Genomic DNA, 22,996 nt, shown 5'->3' on the forward strand with positions numbered 1-22,996 from the left:
CACTATGCAGATTGTAGTTTGTGTGTGGCTCCAGAATACAAACAAAGTTTCAGACGCGTCATCAAGGGAGCTTTGAATTAGATCTGATGTGGAGTCTTGTGCTCCAATAACCATTTTGGAGTCTGAGGAGAATGTTGTTGTTTTTTTGTTTAATGTGTTTGTGGGACATGGGCATTACTGGCTGGCCAGCATTTATTGGCCTGTCCTGAGTTATCTTTGACAATGTGGTGCTGATAATCAGGTGCTGTAGGGTGACCCAGCCACAGTGAAGGAATGGCTATGTATTTCCAAGTCAGGATGGTGACTGGATTGGAGACTAACTTGGAGGTGCGAGTGTTCCCATGGATCTGCTGCCCTTGTCCTTCTCGATGGAAGTGGTTACAGGTTTAGAAAGTGCTGTCTAAGGAGACTTGGTGAACTTTTGCAGTGCATCTTGAAAATAGTGCCCTCAGTTGTGGAGGGATTAGATGTTTCTGGATGTGGTGCCCATCAAGCTTTGTCCTGGATGGTGTCAAGCTTCTTGAGTTGTTGGAGTTGCAGTCATCAAGGCAAATGAGGAGTACTCCATCACACTCCTGACTTGTGCCCTATTGATGATGGACAGGCTTTGGGGAGTTAGGAGATGAGAAACCACTGTGGTATACCTCACCTCTGACCTGCTTTTGTAGCCACTGTGTTTATGGTTGAGTTTCTGGTCAGTTGTAACCATAAGGATAATGATAGTAGGGGATTCAATGATGATAATGTCAAGAGGCAGTCATTAGATTGCCTCGTGCAGGTCATTCTGCTATAATGCTTGTTTCGTCAATGCAAATTGACTGTAACGCGACTGACGAATAGGGGACTCTTTTTAAAGCAAAAACTTTTAAAACATGTGCAGGGGAACCGCGATTATCCGAACGAGATGGGCGGGCACTATTTCGTTTTGATAATCGATTATTCAGTTAATTGATTCAATGCTTTTCCTCTGGGGCTGGGAGTTTTTAAAGTCTGCTGCCCATCCAGGAGACTGCAGCAGCACACAGTGCGCAAGACCCCACTCTCCCACCCTCGCCCCTCCGACCCCAACACTGCCCCCCCCGTCCTGCCCAACACCGCCGAACTGCCCCCAACCCCGCGCAACACCGCCCCCCGACCCCAACACCGCCCCCCGACCCCAACACCACCCCCCCCGATCCCAACACCACCCCCCCAACCCCGTCCAACACTCTTTCCCCCCACCACTAAGGGCGGCTCCCCCGTCTGCCCCTACCCCTTCTCCAGGGCAGCCGGACTGTACACCAACAACAGGACCGCCGCTGCTGCTGATGCCTTTGTGGGGTAAGTCTCCAAATACACACACGCCCACGCGCCCACGCACCCACGCACCCACGCACTCACTCACTCACTCACTCTCTCACTCACTCACTCTCTCACTCTCTCACTCTCACACTCTCTCACTCTCACACTCTCACACTCTCACACTCTCACACTCTCACACTCTCACACTCTCACACTCTCACACTCTCACACTCTCACACTCTCTCACACACTCACACACTCGCACGCATGCACACTCACTCACTCACTCATTCACTCTCACACTCTCACACTCACTCGCACGCACGCACGCATGCTCGCACGCACGCATGCTCGCACGCACGCACACACACACACGCGCACGCACACACACGCGCGTGCGCACACACCGACACACACACGCACACACACCGACACACACACACACACACCCATTTTACTGCAACATTTTGACAGGTTCACCTTTGCCCTGTACAGGACCGTGTTGGAGAGATTATCTGGGGAAGGGAGGGAGTTAGGGTACACCCCTCCATAAAACTCCAGGGAAAGTGTGGTGAGAGAGAGAGGGCGGGAGGTCAGTCATTTGGAGACGGTGCTTGTTTAGTCACTATAAACAAAAGACGCGATCACTGTTGGAAACACGTCTTTGATATAATGTTTCTATCAGGACCTTGAGATCTCCTTCGGATAATCCGATTTTCAGATAATTGGTATTTGGATAATCGAGGTTCCTCTGTATTGGCTACAACGCATTGCTTTGCCATCACTTTAAGTGCTATATCTATTGCATGATTTTTATATAGCGCAGAGCCGCACAAGTGTGCAACCATCTCATTATAGAAGAATTGCCTGTACTGCAGATGGTTATTGAGAGCATTTGTGTGGCACAAATATTATTTGCCATGTATCGTCCCAAGCCTGAAAATTGACCAGATCTTATTGCGTTTGAATGTGGACTGCTTCAGTTTCTGAGGAGTTGCGAATTGTGCTGAACGTTGTGAAATTATCAGTGAACTTCCCAAATTCTGACCTTTGTAAAGGATTATTGCTGAAGTAGCTGAAGATAGTTGGGCCTAGGACAGTATTCTGAGGAACTCCTGCAGAGACATCCTGTAGCTGAGATGACAGAGCTCCAACAACCACAGACATATTCCTATGTGCCAGCTATGATTTCAATTAGCAAGGAGTTTACTCCTGATACCCATTGATTCCAGTTTTGGTCAGGCTCCTTGATGCCACACTTGATTGAATGAAGCCTTGATCTCAAAGGCTGTTGTTCTAGCCTCACTTCTGGAATTCAGCTCTTCCATCCATGTTTGAACCAAGGCTGTAGTGAGGTCAGGAGTGGAATGTCCATGAGCAGGTTATTGCTGAGCAGGTACTGCTTGAGAGCACTGGATGGCATCTCTGCAGGAGTTCCTGAGGATAGTATTCCTAGACTCAACAATCTTCAGGCGCTTCATCAGTGACCTACATTAGATAGGTCAGAAGTGGGGATGTTCACCGATGATTGCACAACGTTCAGCACAATTTGCAACTCCTCAGATATTGAAGCAGTCCAGATTCAAATTCAGCTGGAAATGTGTTGCTGGAAAAGCGCAGCAGGTCAGGCAGCATCCAGGGAACAGGAGAATCGACGTTTCGGGCATAAGCCCTTCTTCAGGTGCCCGGGCTTATGCCCAAAACGTCGATTCTCCTGTTCCCTGGATGCTGCCTGACCTGCTGCGCTTTTCCAGCAACACATTTCCAGCTCTGATCTCCAGCATCTGCAGACCTCACTTTCTCCTCACAGATTCAAATGCAACAAGGTCCAGACAATATCCAGGTTTGAGTTGATGGCAAATAACATTTGCCCCACAAAAATGCCAAACAATGACCATCTCCAATACAAGGCATTCTAAGGGACAGCATGGTGGCTCAGTGGTTAGCACTGCTGCCTCACAGCGCCAGGGACCCGGGTTCGATTCCCGTCTCGGCTGACTGTCTGTGTGGAGTTTGCACATTCTCCCTGTGTCTGCGTGGGTTTCCTTCAGGTGTTCTGGTTTCCTCCCACAGTCCAAAGCTGTACAGGTCAGGTGAATTGACCATGATAAGTTGCCCATAGTGTTAGGTGCATTAGTCAGGGGTAAATATAGGGTAGTGGAATGGGTCTGGGTGGGTTACTCTCCAGAGGGTTGGTTTGGACTTGTTGGGCCAAATAGCCTACTTTCACACTGTAGGGAATCTAATCTAATCTAAATGACCACCCCTTAAAATTCAGCAGTGTTATCATCATTGAATCTGCCACTGTCAAATATCCTTACGGTTACCATTGATCAGAAACCAGAAGGGCCAGTGGTTAGCACTGCTGCCTCACAGCACCAGGGACCTGGGTTTGATTCCAACCTCGGCAACTGTCTGTGTGGAGCTTTCACATTCTCCCTGTGACTGCGTGGGTTTCCTCAATTTCCTCCCACAGTCCAAAGATGTGCAGGTTGGGTGAATTGGCCATGCTAAATTGCCTATAGTGTTCAAGGATGTGTGGTTTGGGTGCATTAGTCAGGGGTTGATGTAGAGTAAAAGGATTGGGGAATAGGTCTGGGTGGGTTACTCTTTGGAGAGTCGGTGTGGATTTGTTGGGCCAAATGGCCTGTTTCCACACTGTAGGAGTTCTATGATATACACAGTGACTATCGGAGCAGGTCAGAGGCTAGGAATATTGCAGTGAGTATCTCCCCTTTGACTCCCCAAAGCTGAATTCAAGAGGGGTATAGATGAGGTGAATAGCAAAGTTAATTTCCAGAGGGTGGGGGGGCATTCAAACCTAGATGACATAATTTTGAGGTGAGAGGGGAAAGCTTTAAAAGGGACCTGAAGAGTAACTTTTTCACACAATGTGTGGAGCATTTGTACAGTGAACCACCAGAGGAAGTGGTAGATGCATATACAGTTACACCTTTAAAAGACATATGGACAGTTATATGAATGGGAAAAGTTTAGAGGGATATGGGTCAAATGCAGGCAACTGGGTCTAGTTTAGTTTGGAATCTGGCTGGCATTGATGAGTTTTGTGCTGTATGACTCTATAAGTCAGGAGTGTAATGATATACTCCCCACTTGCCTGGCTGAGTGCAGCTCCAGTGACAGTCAAGCTTGACAGCATCCAGAATGAAGCTTGATTTACACCACATCACAAACATCTACTCCCTCCGCTACTGATGCTCAGTAGCAGCAGTGTGTACTAATCTGCAAGATATACTGCAGGAATTCACTAAGGCATAAAACGGACCTGGATGTATTTGGCTTGGTTGGATTTGTGCGGAGATGCTGTTTTGGGTTTGTTTCCTGGAGTCTGTTGTATGCATGAGAGAGTCCTGTCTTTATTTGCACTTGAAGAATGGGGGGTCCAGGTTTCTTCAAACCCAGTGAAAGCTGAGTCAGAGCCTGTAGAGAAGGATAATTTGTGAAAGGGAAAGGAGGAGTGAGGTTCTGGCTGCAGCTTTTGTAAGGTCTTGGACAATTACTGATGTTCTTACCTTCTCTTCAGTTGCGTTCACAGGTGGCTGAAGGCCGCTGCCTCTCTCTGAATTGCTCAGAGAAAGCCAAGGACCAGGCAATTACTGTGCTGAAACATTTCAACGTGCAAATCACTCCAACAGACATCTTCAGCCGCTGTCAGGTAGGGAAGAATGCTTGGTGTGGGTTAGGGAAGTGGTTGGATAGTGCTGTCTTATACACTGGTGAATGTTTCTATGAGCATATAAACCCAAATTGTTTTTGAATAGAATGTTTCTGACCGAACTATACTTTAACTAAGACTAGGGCCTTAAGTAAAAGAAAGAATCATCTTGTATCCAAACCCAGTAACTGGTATTTCTTACACAGACTCACTGTATCCTGAGCAAAAGGTCAAGTAACCTTGAGTTTTATATTGGTCTCAGTTTCTAAGTTCATGTTGTACAGAGACCATTCACATTTGCTTTTGTTGATGGTGCTTTGTACAGAAACAGACTGCTGGTGAATTCTGCTTGCACATTCATGTACTGAGTGATCAAACCAGTTTAGCCAAATGTGGTAATTCAGCCTATCTCTCTTAATCTGTGCACAATGTGAGGCTGGGGGCAAGGTCATTGGCTGAATAAGATTCACATGCTGTTCGCAAGGGAAACATTTTTGATATTGTTCTCTGAAATGGCTGAGCTAATCATGTGGCTGTATTCTAAAAAGCAGCTCACTACCACTTTCTGAGGCACTTAAGAACGGGCAATAAACACTCATCCAGCTAGGGACACCCACATTCCGTGAATGAGGAAAAAAATGTTTACAATATGCAGTGTTCCTCTTGATGTGTTTTGAACTGGTTTGGTGTTATGTTAAGTTGTTGTAGTTGATAATTTGTTGATGGGAAATTGCTCTTCTAGTATGCTGTTATGCTAATGTTGTTACTCCCAGAGGCTGTCCATGTGAGAAAGCACTAGTTATGGTAATGACAGTGAGACAGTTTGTAGCTGCCTGCTTCTCAATGGAAGTAAGGTTCTGGTGTAGAGAGTTTTGGGTTGCAGGTTATAGTGAGCTCCTGAATTAGATTGGAATAATCTAATTTCTTGGCTAAAGTTTCTGTCAACTGCAGATATTCCTTGAATCCTTTGCTATGGCATTAATAATTCTCCAACGATGGAGTGTAATAAGCAAATCATATTTTACCCAGTCTTTGCAATAACTTTCCACAATGCCATGGTCTTGAACTGACAAATTCACCATTAATTGTTGTGTCTAACTTAGAATGAAGGTGACTGTTCCTAGACTCCAGATGTTTCTGATCTGATTTGGGGGCGGCACGGTGGCTCGGTGTTAGCTGCTGCCTCACAGCGCCAGGTTCGATTCGCACCTCAGGCGACCGTCTGTGTGAAGTTTGCATATTCTCCCCATGTCTGCGTGTGTTTCCTCTGGGGGCTCTGGTTTCCTCCCACAGCCCAAAGATGTGCTGGTCAGTTGAATTGGACATGCTAAATTGCCCGTAGTGTTAGGTGCATTAGTCAGGGGTAAATATAGGGGAATGGGTCTGGGGGGGGGTTTACTGTTCTGAGGGTCGATGTGGACTAGTTGGTATAAAGGGTCTGTTTCCATTCTGCAAGAAATCTCATCTAATCAAATCTGTCCTATTACCATTTCTTCTATTCCTCCTTGAAACTGACTTCTACGATAAAGCTGTCTGTTTGAGCTGATCAAAGTTGATTTGATAGAGGAGACACTGCAGCTTATGGAATAGTGACTAATACTGATGCTAGTGAAGATCACCCAGGGCTCCAACAGCCCCATATAGACTGATGTTGGAGATGATGGGCTTCAGTTACACAAAGAGTCAAGAGTTGCTTGAGGCTGTCCTTTGTAGAGTAGGAAAGGAAGGTTAAGGGAGAAATAGTGTTCAGAATTTATGAAGTGTTGTGGATGGGAGAAATCAGTTTTTGAACTGAACTATTTCAAGTGGTACAGGAGTTGGCAGCCAGGAAATGGAGATGGAGATGTAAGGAGACAGAATCAGAGTGGAGAAGAGGGGAATTCTGTGAGCTGTCATTGTAAATTTACTGCTTGACAAGTACCTGGAAGCAGATTCCAAAGTACCAGTTGAAGGAAATTGGATTAATACTTTTTGGGGAAAGCTATCCAGAAATATAGAAAAAGAATAAGCAAGTGGGATTAAATGGCTTTGTTTTTTTCAAAGGCAGAGGCATGTGGGCTGAATGCCCTTTTCCACGCTGTCAGATACTGACTGTAGCGGTCAGTGAAGGTTACATAGAAACATAGGAATTAGTGGGAGTAGTGTCATAAAGGAGAACGGCTAAAACACATAGAGAAACTCGTCTCACCTCTATAATCTGTTAAAAAGAGTGGTTAAATAAAAAAAAGCTCTGATATTCACTTTATAAGCAATTAGTAACAATATATTGATTTAACCCTAACTATTCTCGGACTGAACAAAATTCTATTGGTGTGCTTTTCCAATAAACACAAGTCGTATTTATATAAACCCAAGTAATAAGAAAAAAATAGATTAAAACCTTATCTCTCTAAGTCTACACAGAACGTGTCTTCCAACATGCTGTGCCTTCTCCACTGTCTCTGCAGCCATATGTGCCTTTCTTCGCTGATCCTGCTGTCAGGGATATTTTCTCAGTGAATTCTTCTGTGAGGACTTTTAGCTAGAAGTGCTGTGGTACCTTTTATGGATAGATGGTGCTGTCTTAGACAGCTTAGAGACTTTTTGTGAGAGTTAGATGTTTATTTCTCAGATGGCTGTTCGCTCCCACCCCGATCTTTAAAAACCCTCTCTTTATGTACTTTGGGTGACATATCAGTTTTCATACATTAGCATTGGTCTGAGGTTGTCAGAGCCATCAAATTTTAAATCACTTGGCTTTCAATTTCTGTGTGCTTGGGTTAAATTAATTGGTTGATTCAAGCTAATTGCCAAACCATCAAAACAAGCTTAAAATTTCCAATCAAGCAGCCAATTGGTCCATGTTTTAATTTCAGAACTGTCTGTAATCTGCAGCTCTGGCCAGCCAGGTTTTTCTGTATAAATGTCTAATCTTAGAAAAGCACTTTACTGTACCATTTAAAGGAACCATGCAGTCTTCCCTCCCCCTTCCGTCCTCCTCCCCCTTTCCTTGATGCAGTCTCCTAATTGGCAGTCTATCCATTCACCACCATATTGAGGATCATGGCTGAGCAGCCCAGGCTGCCAGCTGCAGTTAGAAGCCTGACTATTCAACCTCAGTGGCCTCACCACAACAGGTTGGTGTTACTAACACACGTCAGAGATTGCAAGGGTCCCTGCTTGAGGGGACCACTTCAGGAGCTTGGATGCAAGGTTCCTTTTCAAACATCATGATGTGACGATGCAATCACTTTAACAAGGTTTGTTTGTCCTTGGGTTTCTTTAAGAGAAGTTGTAAAGGCAAATGTGCTGAGGGGTCTAGAAAGAGCCTAGTTTAACAACGGTGAGGGAGTGGCCAGCTCTCCCAGTTCAGGTTTTTTCTAGTTTGGTTTTAGCTGTGGCAGTCATAGATGCTGGAATCCAGGGAAGGCCGCAGCTTCAGCCAATGTTTCTTGACTGACTCTCTCTTTGAATATTGTTTCCTCTTGCCTGTAAGAATCTGTGTTTCAATTTGCCTTTTTGCTAAGGGTGTGTCTTTGGGATGTTACTGGATTGGAATAGTTCCATAGTTAAATTGCTATATCGGGTTGGTTAAGTTTTCCAGTAGTTAAGTTATTCTGAATTTCATTTTCTTTTGTTTGTGTTTCAACTGTAGTGCTTAAATAAGTTCTGTTTTGCTTAAAGCTGAGCGGTTTGACCAGCTGCAACACACCTGGAATATCCACTTCACATCTATCTTTTAAATAAGAGAAAGGTCGGGTCTAGGCTACATTCTTAAAACATTTTGAGGGTGTCTGGCCCAGTCCATAACAATGAGACTTTTAGATTAGATTAGATTACATTACAGTGTGGAAACAGGCCCTTCGGCCCAACAAGTCCACACCGACCCGCCGAAGCGAAACCCACCCATACCCCTACATTTACCCCTTATCTAACACTACGGGCAATTTAGCATGGCCAATTCACCTGACCCTGCACATCTTTTGGACTGTGGGAGGAAACCGGAGCACCCGGAGGAAACCCACGCAGACACGGGGAGAACGTGCAAACTCCACACAGTCAGTCGCCTGAGGCGGGAATTGAACCCGGGTCTCAGGCGCTGTGAGGCAGCAGTGCTAACCACTGTGCCACCGTGCCGCCCAGACTTGAAGCTGTTGGGTCTTTCCGAATGGAGGGATAACTGATCCAATCCATTGTTCACATTATGTGCAACTCCCTGCCCAGGACTCCATCACTGGAGTATGAGTCTCCAGCTGCTGCAGGCAGAGTGCCTCAGTTGTGACGTCCATATATGGTGGGTGGGGTGCTGCTGGCAATTCCGCTTAAATGGGGCCTTAACAGTGTTGGGAGAAAGTGAGGAATGCAGATGCTGGCGATCAGAGTCAAAAAGTGTGCCGCTCGAAAAGCACAGTCGGTCAGGCAGCATCCGAGGAGCAGGAGAGTCAGTGTTTCAAGCATAAGCTCTTATATTTCTGACGAGCAGCTTATGCTTAAAACATTGACTTTCCTGTTTCTTGGATGCTGCCTGACCGGCTGCACTTTTCCAGTGCCACATTTTTTGACCCTTAACAATGTTGGCTTACCATTTTTGTCGATTGTGCAGTCCATCTTAATCACTGAACACACTGTCCGCCCCACCACCCTGGAAAATTTCCAGACTACGGCAGTGGATTTGGGACCCAGCTCTTCCCTGTCTCAACTTCAAGCCATAGGCCCAGGAAAATGCAGCCTGTGAGTGCCTGTTGGGTTCACTGTGCCCAGCACCTTCATGTTTTCAGCTTCATGTTCACTTGATGTTGAATGTTGTGAAAATGTATCTTCCACCTGACCAGGCAGTACTTTGATTAAAGTTGAAACTTTATTGCTGGAACAGCACAGCAGGTCAGGCAGCATCCAGGGAACAGTACTTTGATTAAATAAATTAATAAAGTGGGTGCAATTATTTAATTATTAATTTCCATAATGAATTTTGTTGCTTTCACTTACTGTTTGCTGATTGGCAATTCAGTCTGAAAGATAGCCTGCACAAACAGCACGAAGAATTTGGACATTGTACATTCAGGATTCCTTTGTTCAGGGTTCCACGGTGAGATGGAATGGGACCAGTGACATCAGCTGGTGTTAAATGACAGTGTCTGTAGGGACCTGGCAGAAAGAAAATCAACGCACTGGTTACCTGGTAACTTGGTGCTATCCGGAAAGCTGCACATACTGACTGCACCCTGTTGAGCTTCTCTCCGGCCTAGTTCTCATAACAGCCCAGGCAGCATAGCCTAGTTCCCACAGCCCTTCAAGTTTCCTGCCAAGAATTTAGTGTCTTAAGAAAGCTAATGGAGCATGAAGGTCACTGTGTGAGAAAATCTCAGGCCACGACGATTATTTTCAGTGAATTTGACATGGTGCTGTGTGGGTTTAGACAGAGACTCACCAGCGTGTCAGACTGAAATGTGAGGTATGGGTTTAGGAGCAGTGCGTGGAATCTCTGAAGTAATTTCAACTGACGATTGGAAACTTTTCACAGTTGTATTCCTTCTGCCATATATTTTTTTCATTAAATTTCCAACTTATGGAGATCACAACCTTCCCGAAAAACTATATCAGGATAACTCCCACTTTCTTCAGTGGTCTGTGCTTGAAGAGAGTTGGAGTTTGTTCTTGTCGGTGCCGATTATCAGTGCAATTCTGGGCCAATGAAGCTAAATCAGTTTGTCAGATTTTATGTTCAAGTTTTCAAGCCCAGCAGCCCTCTGCTTGCTGTGATTCTTTCTGCGAGTTTGAGCTTGAGTTGTCTGGTTAGGCATTGACTGACCATGGCACAGAATGAAATTGAGAATATCCAAAAGGGATGTTCATATCACAGGTGTGCCAGTTTATAGCAAAAATGTTTCATATTTAAGAATATTTAAACTGCTAAGAAACTGCTGCACACCAGTGAAACAACTTGTTCAGTTCAAGTTTTACAAAGTTATTTTCTGTAGTATGGAACCTGGTTTCTCATTGGCAGTGGAGAATGTTATTTTTATTGTTAAGAATGCTTATATTGCTGATGGACCGTTTTTGTCTGTATATCTGCACTAGTTTAAAAATGAGGTTGTTGAGAAATAGTTTATAATTGCAAGAAAAATAAAGTAAACATTTAGGTTCTGTTATGCTGCCCAATTGTATTGTCTCATGAAAGCTGTTTGAATGCTAATCATGCAAATAGGTTTTAGCTAGAATTCATTGAACCAGTGAAAGACTGAGCACAGTCTGGACCCAAAATTGTAATTATGTGAATCTGATAAAGGAGAGAAATTATATTAATACAATGTCTTTTATACTCTGATGCCCCATGCTGTTCACAGCCAATATCATACTTTTTGATGTGTCATTGCTGTTGTGACATCCTGACTGGAGCTCTGGGATAGTTGATGCTGGTTAACGTGCTAGATTAGATTAGATTGCCTACAGTGTGGAAACAGGCCCTTCGGCCCAACCAGTCCACACCGACCCTATGAAGAGTAACCCACTCAGACCCATTTCCTTCTGACTAATGCACTTAGCACTATGGGCAATTTAGCATGGCCAATTCACCCACCCTGCACATCTTTGAACTATGGGAGGAAACCAGAGCATCCGGAAGAAACCCACGCAGACAAAGGGAGAATGTGCAAACTCCACACAGTCTCCCGAGGCTGGAATCGAACCTGGGACTCTGGTACTGTGAGGCAGCAGTGCTAACCATGTCGCTAGGATTATGCTTTTGTTTCGAGGAGATGCGGTTTGAATTATGACTTTTTTTGCTATGGCTAATAAAGGTTAAGGTGACCAGATTCTGGATTAGTTGTGCTGGAAGAGCACAGCAGTTCAGGCAGCATCCGAGGACAGGCAAAATCGATGTTTCGGGCAAAAGCCCTTCATCAGGATGAAGGGCTTTTGCCCGAAACGTCGATTTTGCCTGTCCTCGGATGCTGCCTGAACTGCTGTGCTCTTCCAGCACCACTAATCCAGAATCTGGTTTCCAGCATCTGCAGTCATTGTTTTTAACCTCTTAAGGTGACCAGAGTTTGGTTCATTTAGTTAGAGTTGCAATTCTGGTAATCTGAAATGAAAGCCAAAAATGCTGGCAATATTTGGAAGATCTAGCAATATCAGACAAAGGTAATTGACCTATAATGTCAACTTCTCTCCACTCAACTCCTTCCTGCCCTCTTGTCATTCCTCAGTGCCATTAATAAATCATTTCACTGAGCATTAATCTTCAAGTCCCTAAAGATCCAAAATACCTTCAGATGAGTTACAGAGTCTACTTGAGTATAAACAGTTTCTGCCCCTGAAAGTTCACCTAAAGCACCCTGCCTCAGTACTGTGATGCCCTATCCCTGGCACATTGTACAAACTGCGGGACAAGGTGAGCAGGCATGCACATTCTTTTGCAGTCTCTGTTCCATTCTGTTTTACTGCACTCCCTCCCTCTCAGCATCTCAGCATTCTGTTACTTCAGCAGAATTCGGAAGTGTTGACCTGAACTCAGAGCTTTTGTAATGATTTGTGCACTTGTCAGGCCACGTTGAGGACTTTGGTCCACAAGTCTGTGTCTCATTAAAGTATCATGTACAGATTTCATTTTACATTAAGATTTTGAAGTCTCTACCCCACGAGAACATCTCTGATGCAGTTAGCACCTGGGCTGCAAGCACGTGGAATATCACAACTGCATCTCCATGGTCACTACATTTGCATTCAAAAACTATCCTGGAATAAGTTGTGCTACTTCTCCCTGTAAGCCTGTCTCATTCTCTCTCTCTGTTTCTCTCTCTCTCTCTCTCTTCCTGCTGTGTATTTCTTCATTCTGAGATTCTGCATGTCTGTCTCTCTGCCTCATGTATTTTACATCCCACACTGGTGCCAAGCCTTCCCCCTTTTGGCCGAGAGCCCTGCTTGACACTGTCCCCACTGCCCACGTTGCACAGGATGTTTAGAGGTATGTTTTCTCCCGGCTCAGGTTCCTGCCCTTTAACCAACTGAGACAGGCTGAATCAGCTGACACAGGTTAGCATGAAAGGAATGCGTTGTAAATGGACTGTAAAAGTTGGGAATTTTAACACCTGTGATGTGTCTTTTTGTAGCTACTATTTGACCATAATGTAAAATTGCTCAGATAATATTTTAAAATAAATTGGCAGTTAACGTAAATTAGACCGGGTTGTATAAGGATGGTTGGAGATTGTGGAAAACCGTCTGACCCCAGGCAGTCAGATCTGCAGTAAGTGGCTGCATCTCGGGGAACATCCATTTTGATGTTGAACTGGAGTTGGAGGTGCAGGCATTGTGAGACATTGTGGGGTAAGGTTCTGTTGTGATATCGATCTAGTTGGACAGCATGTTTAACTCTTGAGTCAGGCAGGTAAGGGGGCCTTAGATGCAGTGTTGGCTGAGCCACAGATCTTGTCCCTTTCCAATGGATCCAAGGTTTTTTGCTGCCTGTAAAGATGGAACCAGATGCTGTAGGGTGGATGACCAAACTGATTCTGATGCTGTGGTGTAGGAAGCCATTCAAGTAGGAGAAGGTAAGAGGGACAAAGTATTAAGAGAGAGTGTCCTCTGCAGCTGTGATTGGAAGTGTGTGCAGGTCTCCGGTATCAGGGTTACCATGTCCCTCTTGGCTTTAGATGAAATAGGAGAGCACCAATAACATTAGAAAAACAAGAAATGAGGCCCTGCTGTGAGAGCTTTGAGAAGTTAGGGTTCATGTCAAAAGCAGGACCTTCAAGGTTGGGAGATCTGCGAGTGCAGAAAGATTGTGCCAGGAATGAGGAACCTCAGTTTGAGGATGGATTGAGGGAATTGGGACTCTCCTCCTTGGAAAGGAAAGGGCAGAGTGAAGATTTAGTAGAGGTTCTCAAAATCAAGAGCATACTGGACAGAGTAAATAGGGAGAAGCTGTTCCCATTCATCAAAGAAAAATGAACGAGAGGACATTCATTTGAAGTAATCTGAAAATTAAGCAATGGTGATGTAAGAAAAAACCCGTCCAGCCAGTTAGGGTATGGAATGCACTGGCTGGAATTTTGGTGGAGGCGGGGTTGTTTGAGGCATTAAAGAGAGCATTGGATGGTTATTTGGACAGAGATGCTGTACATTGGGGAAAAGATAGGAGATTGACACTAGCTGATAGAGCTGGTGGTGGCATGATGGGCTGAATGGCCTTCTGGACCATACTAATTCTGTTATTCGGCGATCTTTATTCTGTTTGCAGAAATATTCTTGAATTTGACGTGCTGCTGGGATCCTGAGTACTGTTCCCAGACCTGCACAAAGCCAGACCAGTCTTGATGCGCTTTATTCACAAAGACAGCTTCTCGAACAGCCTGTCTGAATCACACTGCCCCTGCCTGGCTTTACAGGCCGATAATTCCATGTGAGGTATGGTGGACTGGAGTGCACAGGCAGTGTCTGATGCTTCCATTCCTAGTTTGTAGGTCTCAACAACCTGAGTTGGCACGTTGGATGACGCAGTGGCTAAGTGGGTGACACAGTGGCTCAGTGGTTAGCACTGTTGCTTCACAGCACCAGGGGGGACCCGGGTTCCATTCCAGCCTCTGGCAACTGTCTGCGTGGAGTTTGCACATTCTCCATGTGTCTGTGTGGGTTTCCTCCGGGTGCTCCGGTTTCCTCCCACAGTCCAGGTCAGGTCAGGTGACCAGGTCAGGTGAATGGCCATACTAAATTGTCCATAGTGTTCAGGCATATGTAGGTTAAGTGCGTTTGTCAAGGGAAATGTAGAGTAAAAGGGTCAGGGAATGGATCTGAGTGGGTTACTCTTTGGAGGGTCAGTGTGGACTTGTTGGGCCAAATGGCCTGTTTCCACACTGTAGGGATTCTATGATTCTATCTAGGAGAAACTAACTGAGGTTTCAAAATTCCCACTGGCAAGTTTATCAGTTATTGGCCAGCAGTTCAGAGGATCACAAATCATTCCAAAGATAATGAATAAATTGGCTTAAAAGATGAAGGTTAGAATGACAGCAGGAGCAGTAGTAAATCTGAGTTTTAAAAAAAACACAAAAATGGAGAAGGAGAAAATAGAATTCTAAAGTAAATAAGCAAGAAGTATAAAACTGGCTTTCAGTAGTATACGGTATTTCAGAAGCCTGTATGTACAAAGGAAAAAGTGAGGAAAGTAAACATGAGACAAGAAGTTAAAATGGGAGTTCGGGAAACACAGCTGTGCTAAGCTGACTATTTCAATTTGTGTTCACACTGAAAGTCAGATAAATTATGCCAAAAATAATCGCAGCAAGAGAATATTGAGTGTGAGGAACTTAAAGTAATAAATAGTCACAAAGGGACAAACTGGAGAAAGTAATAGGTTTTAAATCCAGCAAATCTCATGAAAAATAGAAGAAATGAGAGTTATTGTCCTTGACATCAAGAAACCCAAGCAAAACTGGAGCCAATGGGAATCAGAAATCACCCGTTCTCCCCTTGTCAGTCGTACCTGGCGCAAGTAATGTGGTTGTCTTTGTTAGAGGTCAGTCATCTCAGCTTCAGGGCATCTCTGCAGGAGTTCCTCAGGATAGTATCCCAGACCCAACTATCTTCAGCTGCTTTGTTAATGATCTTACTCCACTCCAACACCCAGTGGCCAGAAGTTAGGATGTTTGCTGATAACTGCAGAATGTTCAACACCATTTTTTAAACTCCTCAGACAATGAAGCAGTCCATGATCAAATGCCACAAGACCTGGACAATATCCAGGTTTAGGCTGACAGGTTGCAGTAACTTTCATGTCACACCAGTGTCAGGCAGTGACCAAGAGAGAATCTAACTATCACTCCTTGTCACTCAGTGGCATTACTGTCACTTAATTCCCATTGTCCTGAGGTCACCATTGACCAACATTTTAATTTGCTAATTTACCTTCTGACTCTCCTCAGCCTGTCCATCAATGACAAGGCCCAAGTCAGGAATGTGATTAAATATTAGATTACTTACAGTGTGGAAACAGGCCCTTCGGCCCAACAAGTCCACACCAACCCGCCGAAGCGCAACCCACCCATACCCCTACCTTTACCCCTTTAACCTAACACTACGGGCAATTTAGCATGGCCAATTCACCTGACCCGCACATCTTTTGGACTGTGGGAGGAAACCGGAGCACCCGGAGGAAACCCACGCAGACACGGGGAGAATGTGCAAACTCCACACAGTCAGTCGCCTGAGTCGGGAATTGAACCCGGGTCTACAGGCGCTGTGAGGCAGCAGTGCTAACCACTGGGCCACCGTGCCGCCCACTGCCTGAATCTGTGCAACTCCAACAGTACTCCAGAAGCTGGACAACATCATGCTAAAAAACATTCCACTTGATTAGCATCATATTCACAATTATTCATGCTCCCTTCTGCTGATATGCAATACCACCTACACAACGCGCTGTAGAAATTCACCAAAACTCCTTAGCTAGCACCTTCCATACCCATGATCACTTCCATCTAGAAGGACAGGAGTAGCAAATACATGGGAATACCACTGCCTGCAGGTCCTCCTCCAAACCACCCTCACTCTGACTTGGAAATGTATGACAGTTCCTTCAGTGTCACTGAGTCAAATTCCTGGCATTCTCTTCCTAAAAGTATTGTGATCTACCGTCAGCAAATGGACTGCAGTGTTTCAAAAAGACAGCTTGCAGCCACGAGGTGCGTGTGATAAATGCTGGCCAGTCAGTGCTGCCCACATCCATGAATTAGTATGATAAAAGCTACAGTGATGGCAAATGCAGTAAGTATGATCTTACAAAATTCCCAAGGTTCTAGAATGGCATCAGTGGATTAGAAAGTAGTAAATGTAATGCTGAATTTGGAAAGATTAAGCAGAACTTGAGGCTATTTAACCTGATTGTTAACTGTTGATAGTTGGAACTTGACACTTGGGAAATCGTAATATGGAGAAGCAGTGGTAACACAGTATTCTGAAAGGGAAATCAGGTTTAAGAAATCTGTCAAAGTGTTTTGAAGGTGTAACATTTGCAGAATGTGGACTCCTCTGACTAGGCCCGTGTTTGTTGCTGTATATCAAAGTTATGTTAAACTACTATTGGACCTTAGTTAGATCATATATGGAATAATGTGCCCAGTTCTGACCTCCATGTTATAAAAGTGATTAGGGCATGTGTTTGAGGAAGAGAGTGCGAGCGCGTGAGGGCGAGAGTGCATGCATCTGCTTGAGGGAGAGAGTGCGCATGTGAGGGAGAGGGTGCATGTGTCTATGCTTGAGGGAGAGAGTGCATGTGTGTATGCGAAGGAGAGTATGTGCAGATGTGTGTATGCATGAGATGGGGAGAGTGTGCGCGAGAGGGAGAGTGTGTTTGCGTGGGTGAGTGAGGGAAAGCATGCATGTGTGTGTGCATGAGGGAGTGAGTGTGTGTCTGTGAGGGAGAGTGAGTGTATGCTTGTGTGTGAGGGAGAGAATGTGCGTGAGGGATGGAGAGTGTGTGTGTGTGCTTGAGGGAGAGAGTGCAGGCATGTGTGTGTGAAGGAGTGCATGCATGTGTGCATGGAGGGAGAGTATGCGTTTTGGCATAAGGTAAAGAGTGTGTTTGTGTGAGCGGAAATGTGTACATGTTAGCGTTAGGTAGAGAGTGTGTGCATGGGGAGAGCATGCATGCAACTGTGCACGTGAGGGAGAGAGTGGGTGCGTGCGAGGGAGTAGAGGGGTTGCGTGTGAGAGGGGGAGAGTGTGTGTGTGTGCGAGAGGGGGTGAGGGGTTGCATGCAGGATGGACAGAGTGGGTGTGTGCAAGAGGGAGTGCATGCGTGCGGGAGGGAGAGAGAGCGTACGTGAGGGACAGAGAGTGCATGCGTGTGAGGTGGGAGAGAGGGTGCGCGTGAATGACGGAGAGAGTGCGTGTGTGAGATGGGGGAGAGGGGGTGCGTGCTTGTAGGAGAGAGTGAATCTGAGTGAGTGGGGGAGAGTGAGTGCGTATGAGAGGGGGAGAGTGGGTCGTGTGAGAGGGGGAGAGTGGGTCGTGTGAGAGGGGGAGAGTGGGGCGTGTGGGAAGGGGAGAGTGGGTGCATATGGGAGGGGGAGAGTGCGTACGTGTGTATGAGAGTGAGAGGATACGTGCATATGTGAGGCAGAGTGTGAGAGGGTGTGTGTGTGTGTGAGAGGGAGAGGGTGAGTGCGTGTGTATGAGAGGTGTGCGTTTGTGAGGGGGAGAGTATGTGCATGCGTGTGCGTGAGGGAGTGTGTGTGTGTGTTTGAGGGAGTGTGTGTGTGTGAGTGTCCTTAAGCATGCGTGTATGTGTGTGAGGGAGAGTGTGTGTATTTGTGCGGGCATGTGTGAGAGAGGAAGAGAGTGCAGGCATGTGTGTGAGGGAGAGAGTGTGGGCATGTGTGTGAGGTCATGTGTGTGTGTGTGAGAGGGTAGAGTCCGTGCTTGTGTGATAGGGGGAGAGTGCGTGTATGTGTGTGAAGTGGAGAATATCTGTGTGTGGTGGGTGTGATTGTGACGGGGAGAGTGTGTTTGTGTGGGCAACAGTATGTGCATGTGTGTGAGGGAGAGAGAGTGTGCGTGTGTGTGTGTGTGTGTGTGTGGAAGAGAATGCGTGTGAGTGAGTGCGTATGTGTGAGGGAAGCGTGCGTGCATATGTGTGTGAGGGGAGCGCGTGTGCATGTATGTGTGAGGGAGAGAGCGCAGGTGTGTGTGTGACCTAGAGATCATGTGTGTGAGAGGGAGAGAGAGAGAGAGTGGGTGTGTATGTGAGGGAGGGAGAGTGTGCGTGCGTGAAAAGGACAGAGTGCTTGTCTGTGTCCGAGAGACAGCGTGTGTCTATGTGAGGAAGAGCACATGTGTTTGTGTGTGTGTGAGGAAGAGAGTGCGTGTGTATGTCTGTGTGGAAGAGAGTTCATGCCTGAGAGTGTGTGGGAGGGAGAGAATGCGCGAGTATGTGGGAGGGAGAGAATGCACGCGTGTGGGAGGGAGAGAATGCACGCGTGTGGGAGGGAGAGAATGCACGCGTGTGGGAGGGAGAGAATGCACGCGTGTGGGAGGGAGAGAATGCACGCGTGTGTGGGAGGGAGAGAATGCGCGCGCGTGTGTGGGAGGGAGAGAATGCGCGCGCGTGTGTGAGGGAGAGAATGCGCGCGCGTGTGTGGGAGGGAGAGAATGCGCGCGCGTGTGTGGGAGGGAGAGAATGCGCGCGCGTGTGTGGGAGGGAGAGAATGCGCGCGCGTGTGTGAGGGGGAGAGAATGCGCGCGCGTGTGTGAGGGGGAGAGAATGCGCGCGCGTGTGTGAGGGGGAGAGAATGCGCGCGCGTGTGTGAGGGGGAGAGAATGCGCGCGCGTGTGTGAGGGGGAGAGAATGCGCGCGCGTGTGTGAGGGGGAGAGAATGCGCGCGCGTGTGTGAGGGGGAGAGAATGCGCGCGCGTGTGTGGGAGGGAGAGAATGCGCGCGCGTGTGTGGGAGGGAGAGAATGCGCGCGCGTGTGTGGGAGGGAGAGAATGCGCGCGCGTGTGTGGGAGGGAGAGAATGCGCGCACGCGCGTGTGTGTGGGTGGGAGAGAATGCGCGCGCGCGCGCGTGTGTGTGGGAGGGAGAGAATGCGCGCGCGTGTGTGTGGGAGGGAGAGAATGTGCGCGCGCGTGTGTGGGAGGGAGAGAATGCGCGCGGGTGTGTGTGGGAGGGAGAGAATGCGCGCACGCACGTGTGTGTGGGAGAGAATGCGCGCGCGTGCGCGTGTGTGGGGGAGGGAGAGAATGCGCGCGCGTGCGCGTGTGTGGGGGAGGGAGAGAATGCGCGCGTGTGTGTGGGAGGGAGAGAATGCGCGCGTGTGTGTGGGAGGGAGAGAATGCGCGCGTGTGTGTGGGAGGGAGAGAATGCGCGCGTGTGTGTGGGAGGGAGAGAATGCGCGCGTGTGTGTGGGAGGGAGAGAATGCGCGCGTGTGTGTGGGAGGGAGCGAATGCGCGCGTGTGTGTGGGAGGGAGCGAATGCACGCGTGTGTGTGTGGGAGGGAGAGAACTCGCGCGTGTGTGTGTGTGTGAGAGAGCGCGCGCGCGTGTGTGGGAGAGAATGTGCGCGCGCGCGTGTGTGTGGGAGAGAATGTGCGCGCGCGCGTGTGTGTGTGGGAGAGAACGCGCGTGTGTGTGGGAGAGAATGTGCGCGCGCGCGTGTGTGTGGGAGAGAACGCGCGTGTGTGTGTGGGAGAGTGCGCGCGCGTGTGTGTGTGGGAGAGAACACGCGTGTGTGTGTGGGAGAGTGCGCGTGTGTGTGGGAGAGAACGCGCGCGTGTGTGTGTGTGTGGGAGAGAACGCGCGCGTGTGTGTGTGTGTGTGGGAGAGAACGCGCGTGTGTGTGTGTGTGTGGGAGAGAACGCGAGCGCGCGCGTGTGTGTGTGTGTGTGGGAGAGAACGCGCGCGCGCGCGTGTGTGTGTGGGAGAGAGCGCGCGCGCGCGTGTGTGTGTGGGAGAGAGCGCGCGCGCGTGTGTGTGTGTGGGAGAGAACGCGCGCGCGTGTGTGTGTGTGGGAGAGAACGCGCGCGCGTGTGTGTGTGTGTGGGAGAGAACGCGCGCGTGTGTGTGTGTGGGAGAGAACGCGCGCGCGCGCGCGTGTGTGTGTGGGAGAGAACGCGCGCGCGCGTGTGGGAGAGAACGCGCGCGCGCGTGTGGGAGAGAACGCGCGCGCGCGTGTGGGAGAGAACGCGCGCGCGCGTGCGTGTGGGAGAGAACGCACGCGCGTGCGTGTGGGAGAGAACGCGCGCGCGCGCGGGAGAGAACGCGCGCGCGCGCGGGAGAGAACGCGCGCGCGCGCGGGAGAGAACGCGCGCGCGCGCGGGGGAGAACGCGCGCGCGCGGGGGAGAACGCGCGCGCGCGCGCGTGTGGGAGGGAGAGACACGTGCGCCGGGGGAGGGAGAGAGTGCATGCAAGTGTGTGTGAGGGAGAGAATGCGTGCATGTGGACGAGAGTGAGCAAGTGCGTGTGTGTGGACGAGAGTGAGCAAGTGCGTGTGTATGTGTGTGTGGAAGAGAGAGTGCGTGCATGTGTGGGAGGGAGAGAATGCATGCAAGTGTCAAAGAGGGAGAGTGCATGCATGTCTGTGAGGGAGAGAATGCGTGCATGTTGAAGAGAGTGTGTGCATGCGTATGTGTGTGGAAGAGAGTGTGTGCATGCGTATGTGTGTGGAAGAGAGTGAGTGCATGCGTATGTGTGTATGGGAGGGAAAGAGTGAGTGCGTGTGTGTGAGGGAGAGTGTGAGTTCGTGTGTGTGGGACGGAGAGAGTGAGTGAGTGCGTGTGTGGGAGGGAGAGAGTGAGGGAGTGCGTGGGAGGGAGAGAGTGATTGAGTGCGTGCGTGTGTGGGAGGGAGAGAGTGCATGCATGTCTGTGAAGGAGAGAATGCGTGCGTGTGGAAGAGAGTGAGTGCATACGTGTGTGTGGGAGGGAGAGTACATGCGTATGTGTGTGAGGGAGAGAGTGCATGCAAGTGTGTGAGAGGGAGAGAGTGCTTGTGTCTGAGGGGGAGAGAGCATGTGTCCGTGAGTGTGAGGGAGAGAGTGCGTGTGTATATGTGTGGAAGAGAGTGCACGTGTGTGTGTAGGAGGGAGAGAGTGTGTGGCAGGCAGAGATTGGATGTGGGAGGGAGACCGTGTATGGAAAAGAGTCCGGGTGTGTGGTTGGGAGAGAGTGCATTGGCCGAGTCACATGAGTATTTGCTGTGCACGTGGTGAGTGGTGTTCCCACATGTAATGGTAGTATCCATGTTGATGGTTTGAATTCCGACTTTGGAAATAAAACCAGTCTGAATCCAGGTTAAGACACAGACTCGAAACAAGGCCTCACATCTAAAATGCATTGTCTCACCTGATAAAACCTTAAGTTATCTTGGGGCAGTGGCTTGATAGAAATTCTGGGATTTACATATTAATCAGTTGAAACCCACATTTCCATTCTAACTGATTAAAGACTGAATAGTCATCGAGCTTTGTTCAATACTTTCACATCTGTTGTATGACCTTTGATCTTTTGCTTCTAAATTCTGTGTCCGATGTATTCTCTCTCTCTAGCTAGCTGAAGGAGCAGGGCTCTGAAAGCTTGTGGTTTTAAATAATACTGTTGGACTATAACCCTGGTGACGTTTGATTTTTGACTCAATCTGTAGTTTGACAGTCAGGAAGAATCAAAAGGGAATTGAAAGCGAGGTGAGAATGGTGAAGTTGAAACCACAGGAAATAAATGATGCCAGTAGCATAGTTGAATGTAAGGTGAAGCATGAATTATACAGTAGGATAACCAAATGGAAGGCTCTGCCGCGAAAGTGGGTGATCTCTTGGTGAGAAGAAACCCTGACATGGACTGATTGGTGGTTCTCTGCTGTGCATTGTATAAACCAGAACCTAGCCAGACTGTTGTCAACGGAGGTTTCTGGCTGACAGCTGCAGCAGTGAAAGCATAGTGCACACCCCCCTGCTGAGGCTTTTGTGGTGCAGTGGTGGTGACCCTTCCTCTGGGCCAGGGCGCTTGGGTTCAACTCCCACCTGCTCCTATAGTTACATCTCTGAACAGGTTGATTGAAAGTATCGGCAAGTTGCATCTCATCCACTGAGCAGTGGTGTGGGGGATCATGCACAACGGCATGTATGGCTGTTTCTGGTCGCTGGCCAATCAGCGTGAAGTGATTCTCTGTAGAACTTCACTGGAAGTTGGAGTTGACTGAGGATCATTATTTCCTTTGGTCCTGGAGGGCTAACTCCTGTGTCTTTGGATCTCTGCCATCTTTCACACTTTGTTTTTGTCCCACCTACCCCAAGATGAAACCTATTACATCTTGAACATTACCTAGTTCCCATTGACTTGAAACACCGAGTCTGTTTCTCTCTCCATCGAGGCTACCAGATCTGCTGAGTATTTGCGGAGTTTTCAGTTTCTGTTTCAGATTTCCAGCATATTCAGAATGCTGCTTTTTGATCTGATTGTTTATAGACATGTTTTTGAAATTAGTGTTTGAAAGGCATCTTGCTGCTGCATTTAGAGGTGCGGCTCAAGTGTAGATTTCTAAGAATGATGATGGATGTGATCGTGAAGGGT

At 47.8% G+C, this 22,996-nt stretch overlaps 1 protein-coding gene across 5 annotated transcripts in view; it reads left to right on the forward strand.

Moving 5' to 3' along the window:
- The window catches only part of exd3 (exonuclease 3'-5' domain containing 3), a 451,102-nt gene that overhangs the window by 250,999 nt on the left and 177,107 nt on the right, over positions 1-22,996 (forward strand). For all 5 annotated transcript variants that reach the window (XM_087998598.1, XM_087998600.1, XM_087998602.1 and 2 more), the window contains one exon: positions 4,826-4,957. In XM_087998598.1, coding sequence (XP_087854724.1) covers positions 4,826-4,957 — 132 coding nt within the window. The remainder of the gene's footprint in view (positions 1-4,825; positions 4,958-22,996) is intronic.

This window comes from Chiloscyllium plagiosum, unplaced genomic scaffold, assembly GCF_037043375.1.
Source record: "Chiloscyllium plagiosum isolate Xiang-an unplaced genomic scaffold, Cpla_swu_hap1 HiC_scaffold_21, whole genome shotgun sequence".
NCBI lineage: Eukaryota > Metazoa > Chordata > Chondrichthyes > Orectolobiformes > Hemiscylliidae > Chiloscyllium > Chiloscyllium plagiosum.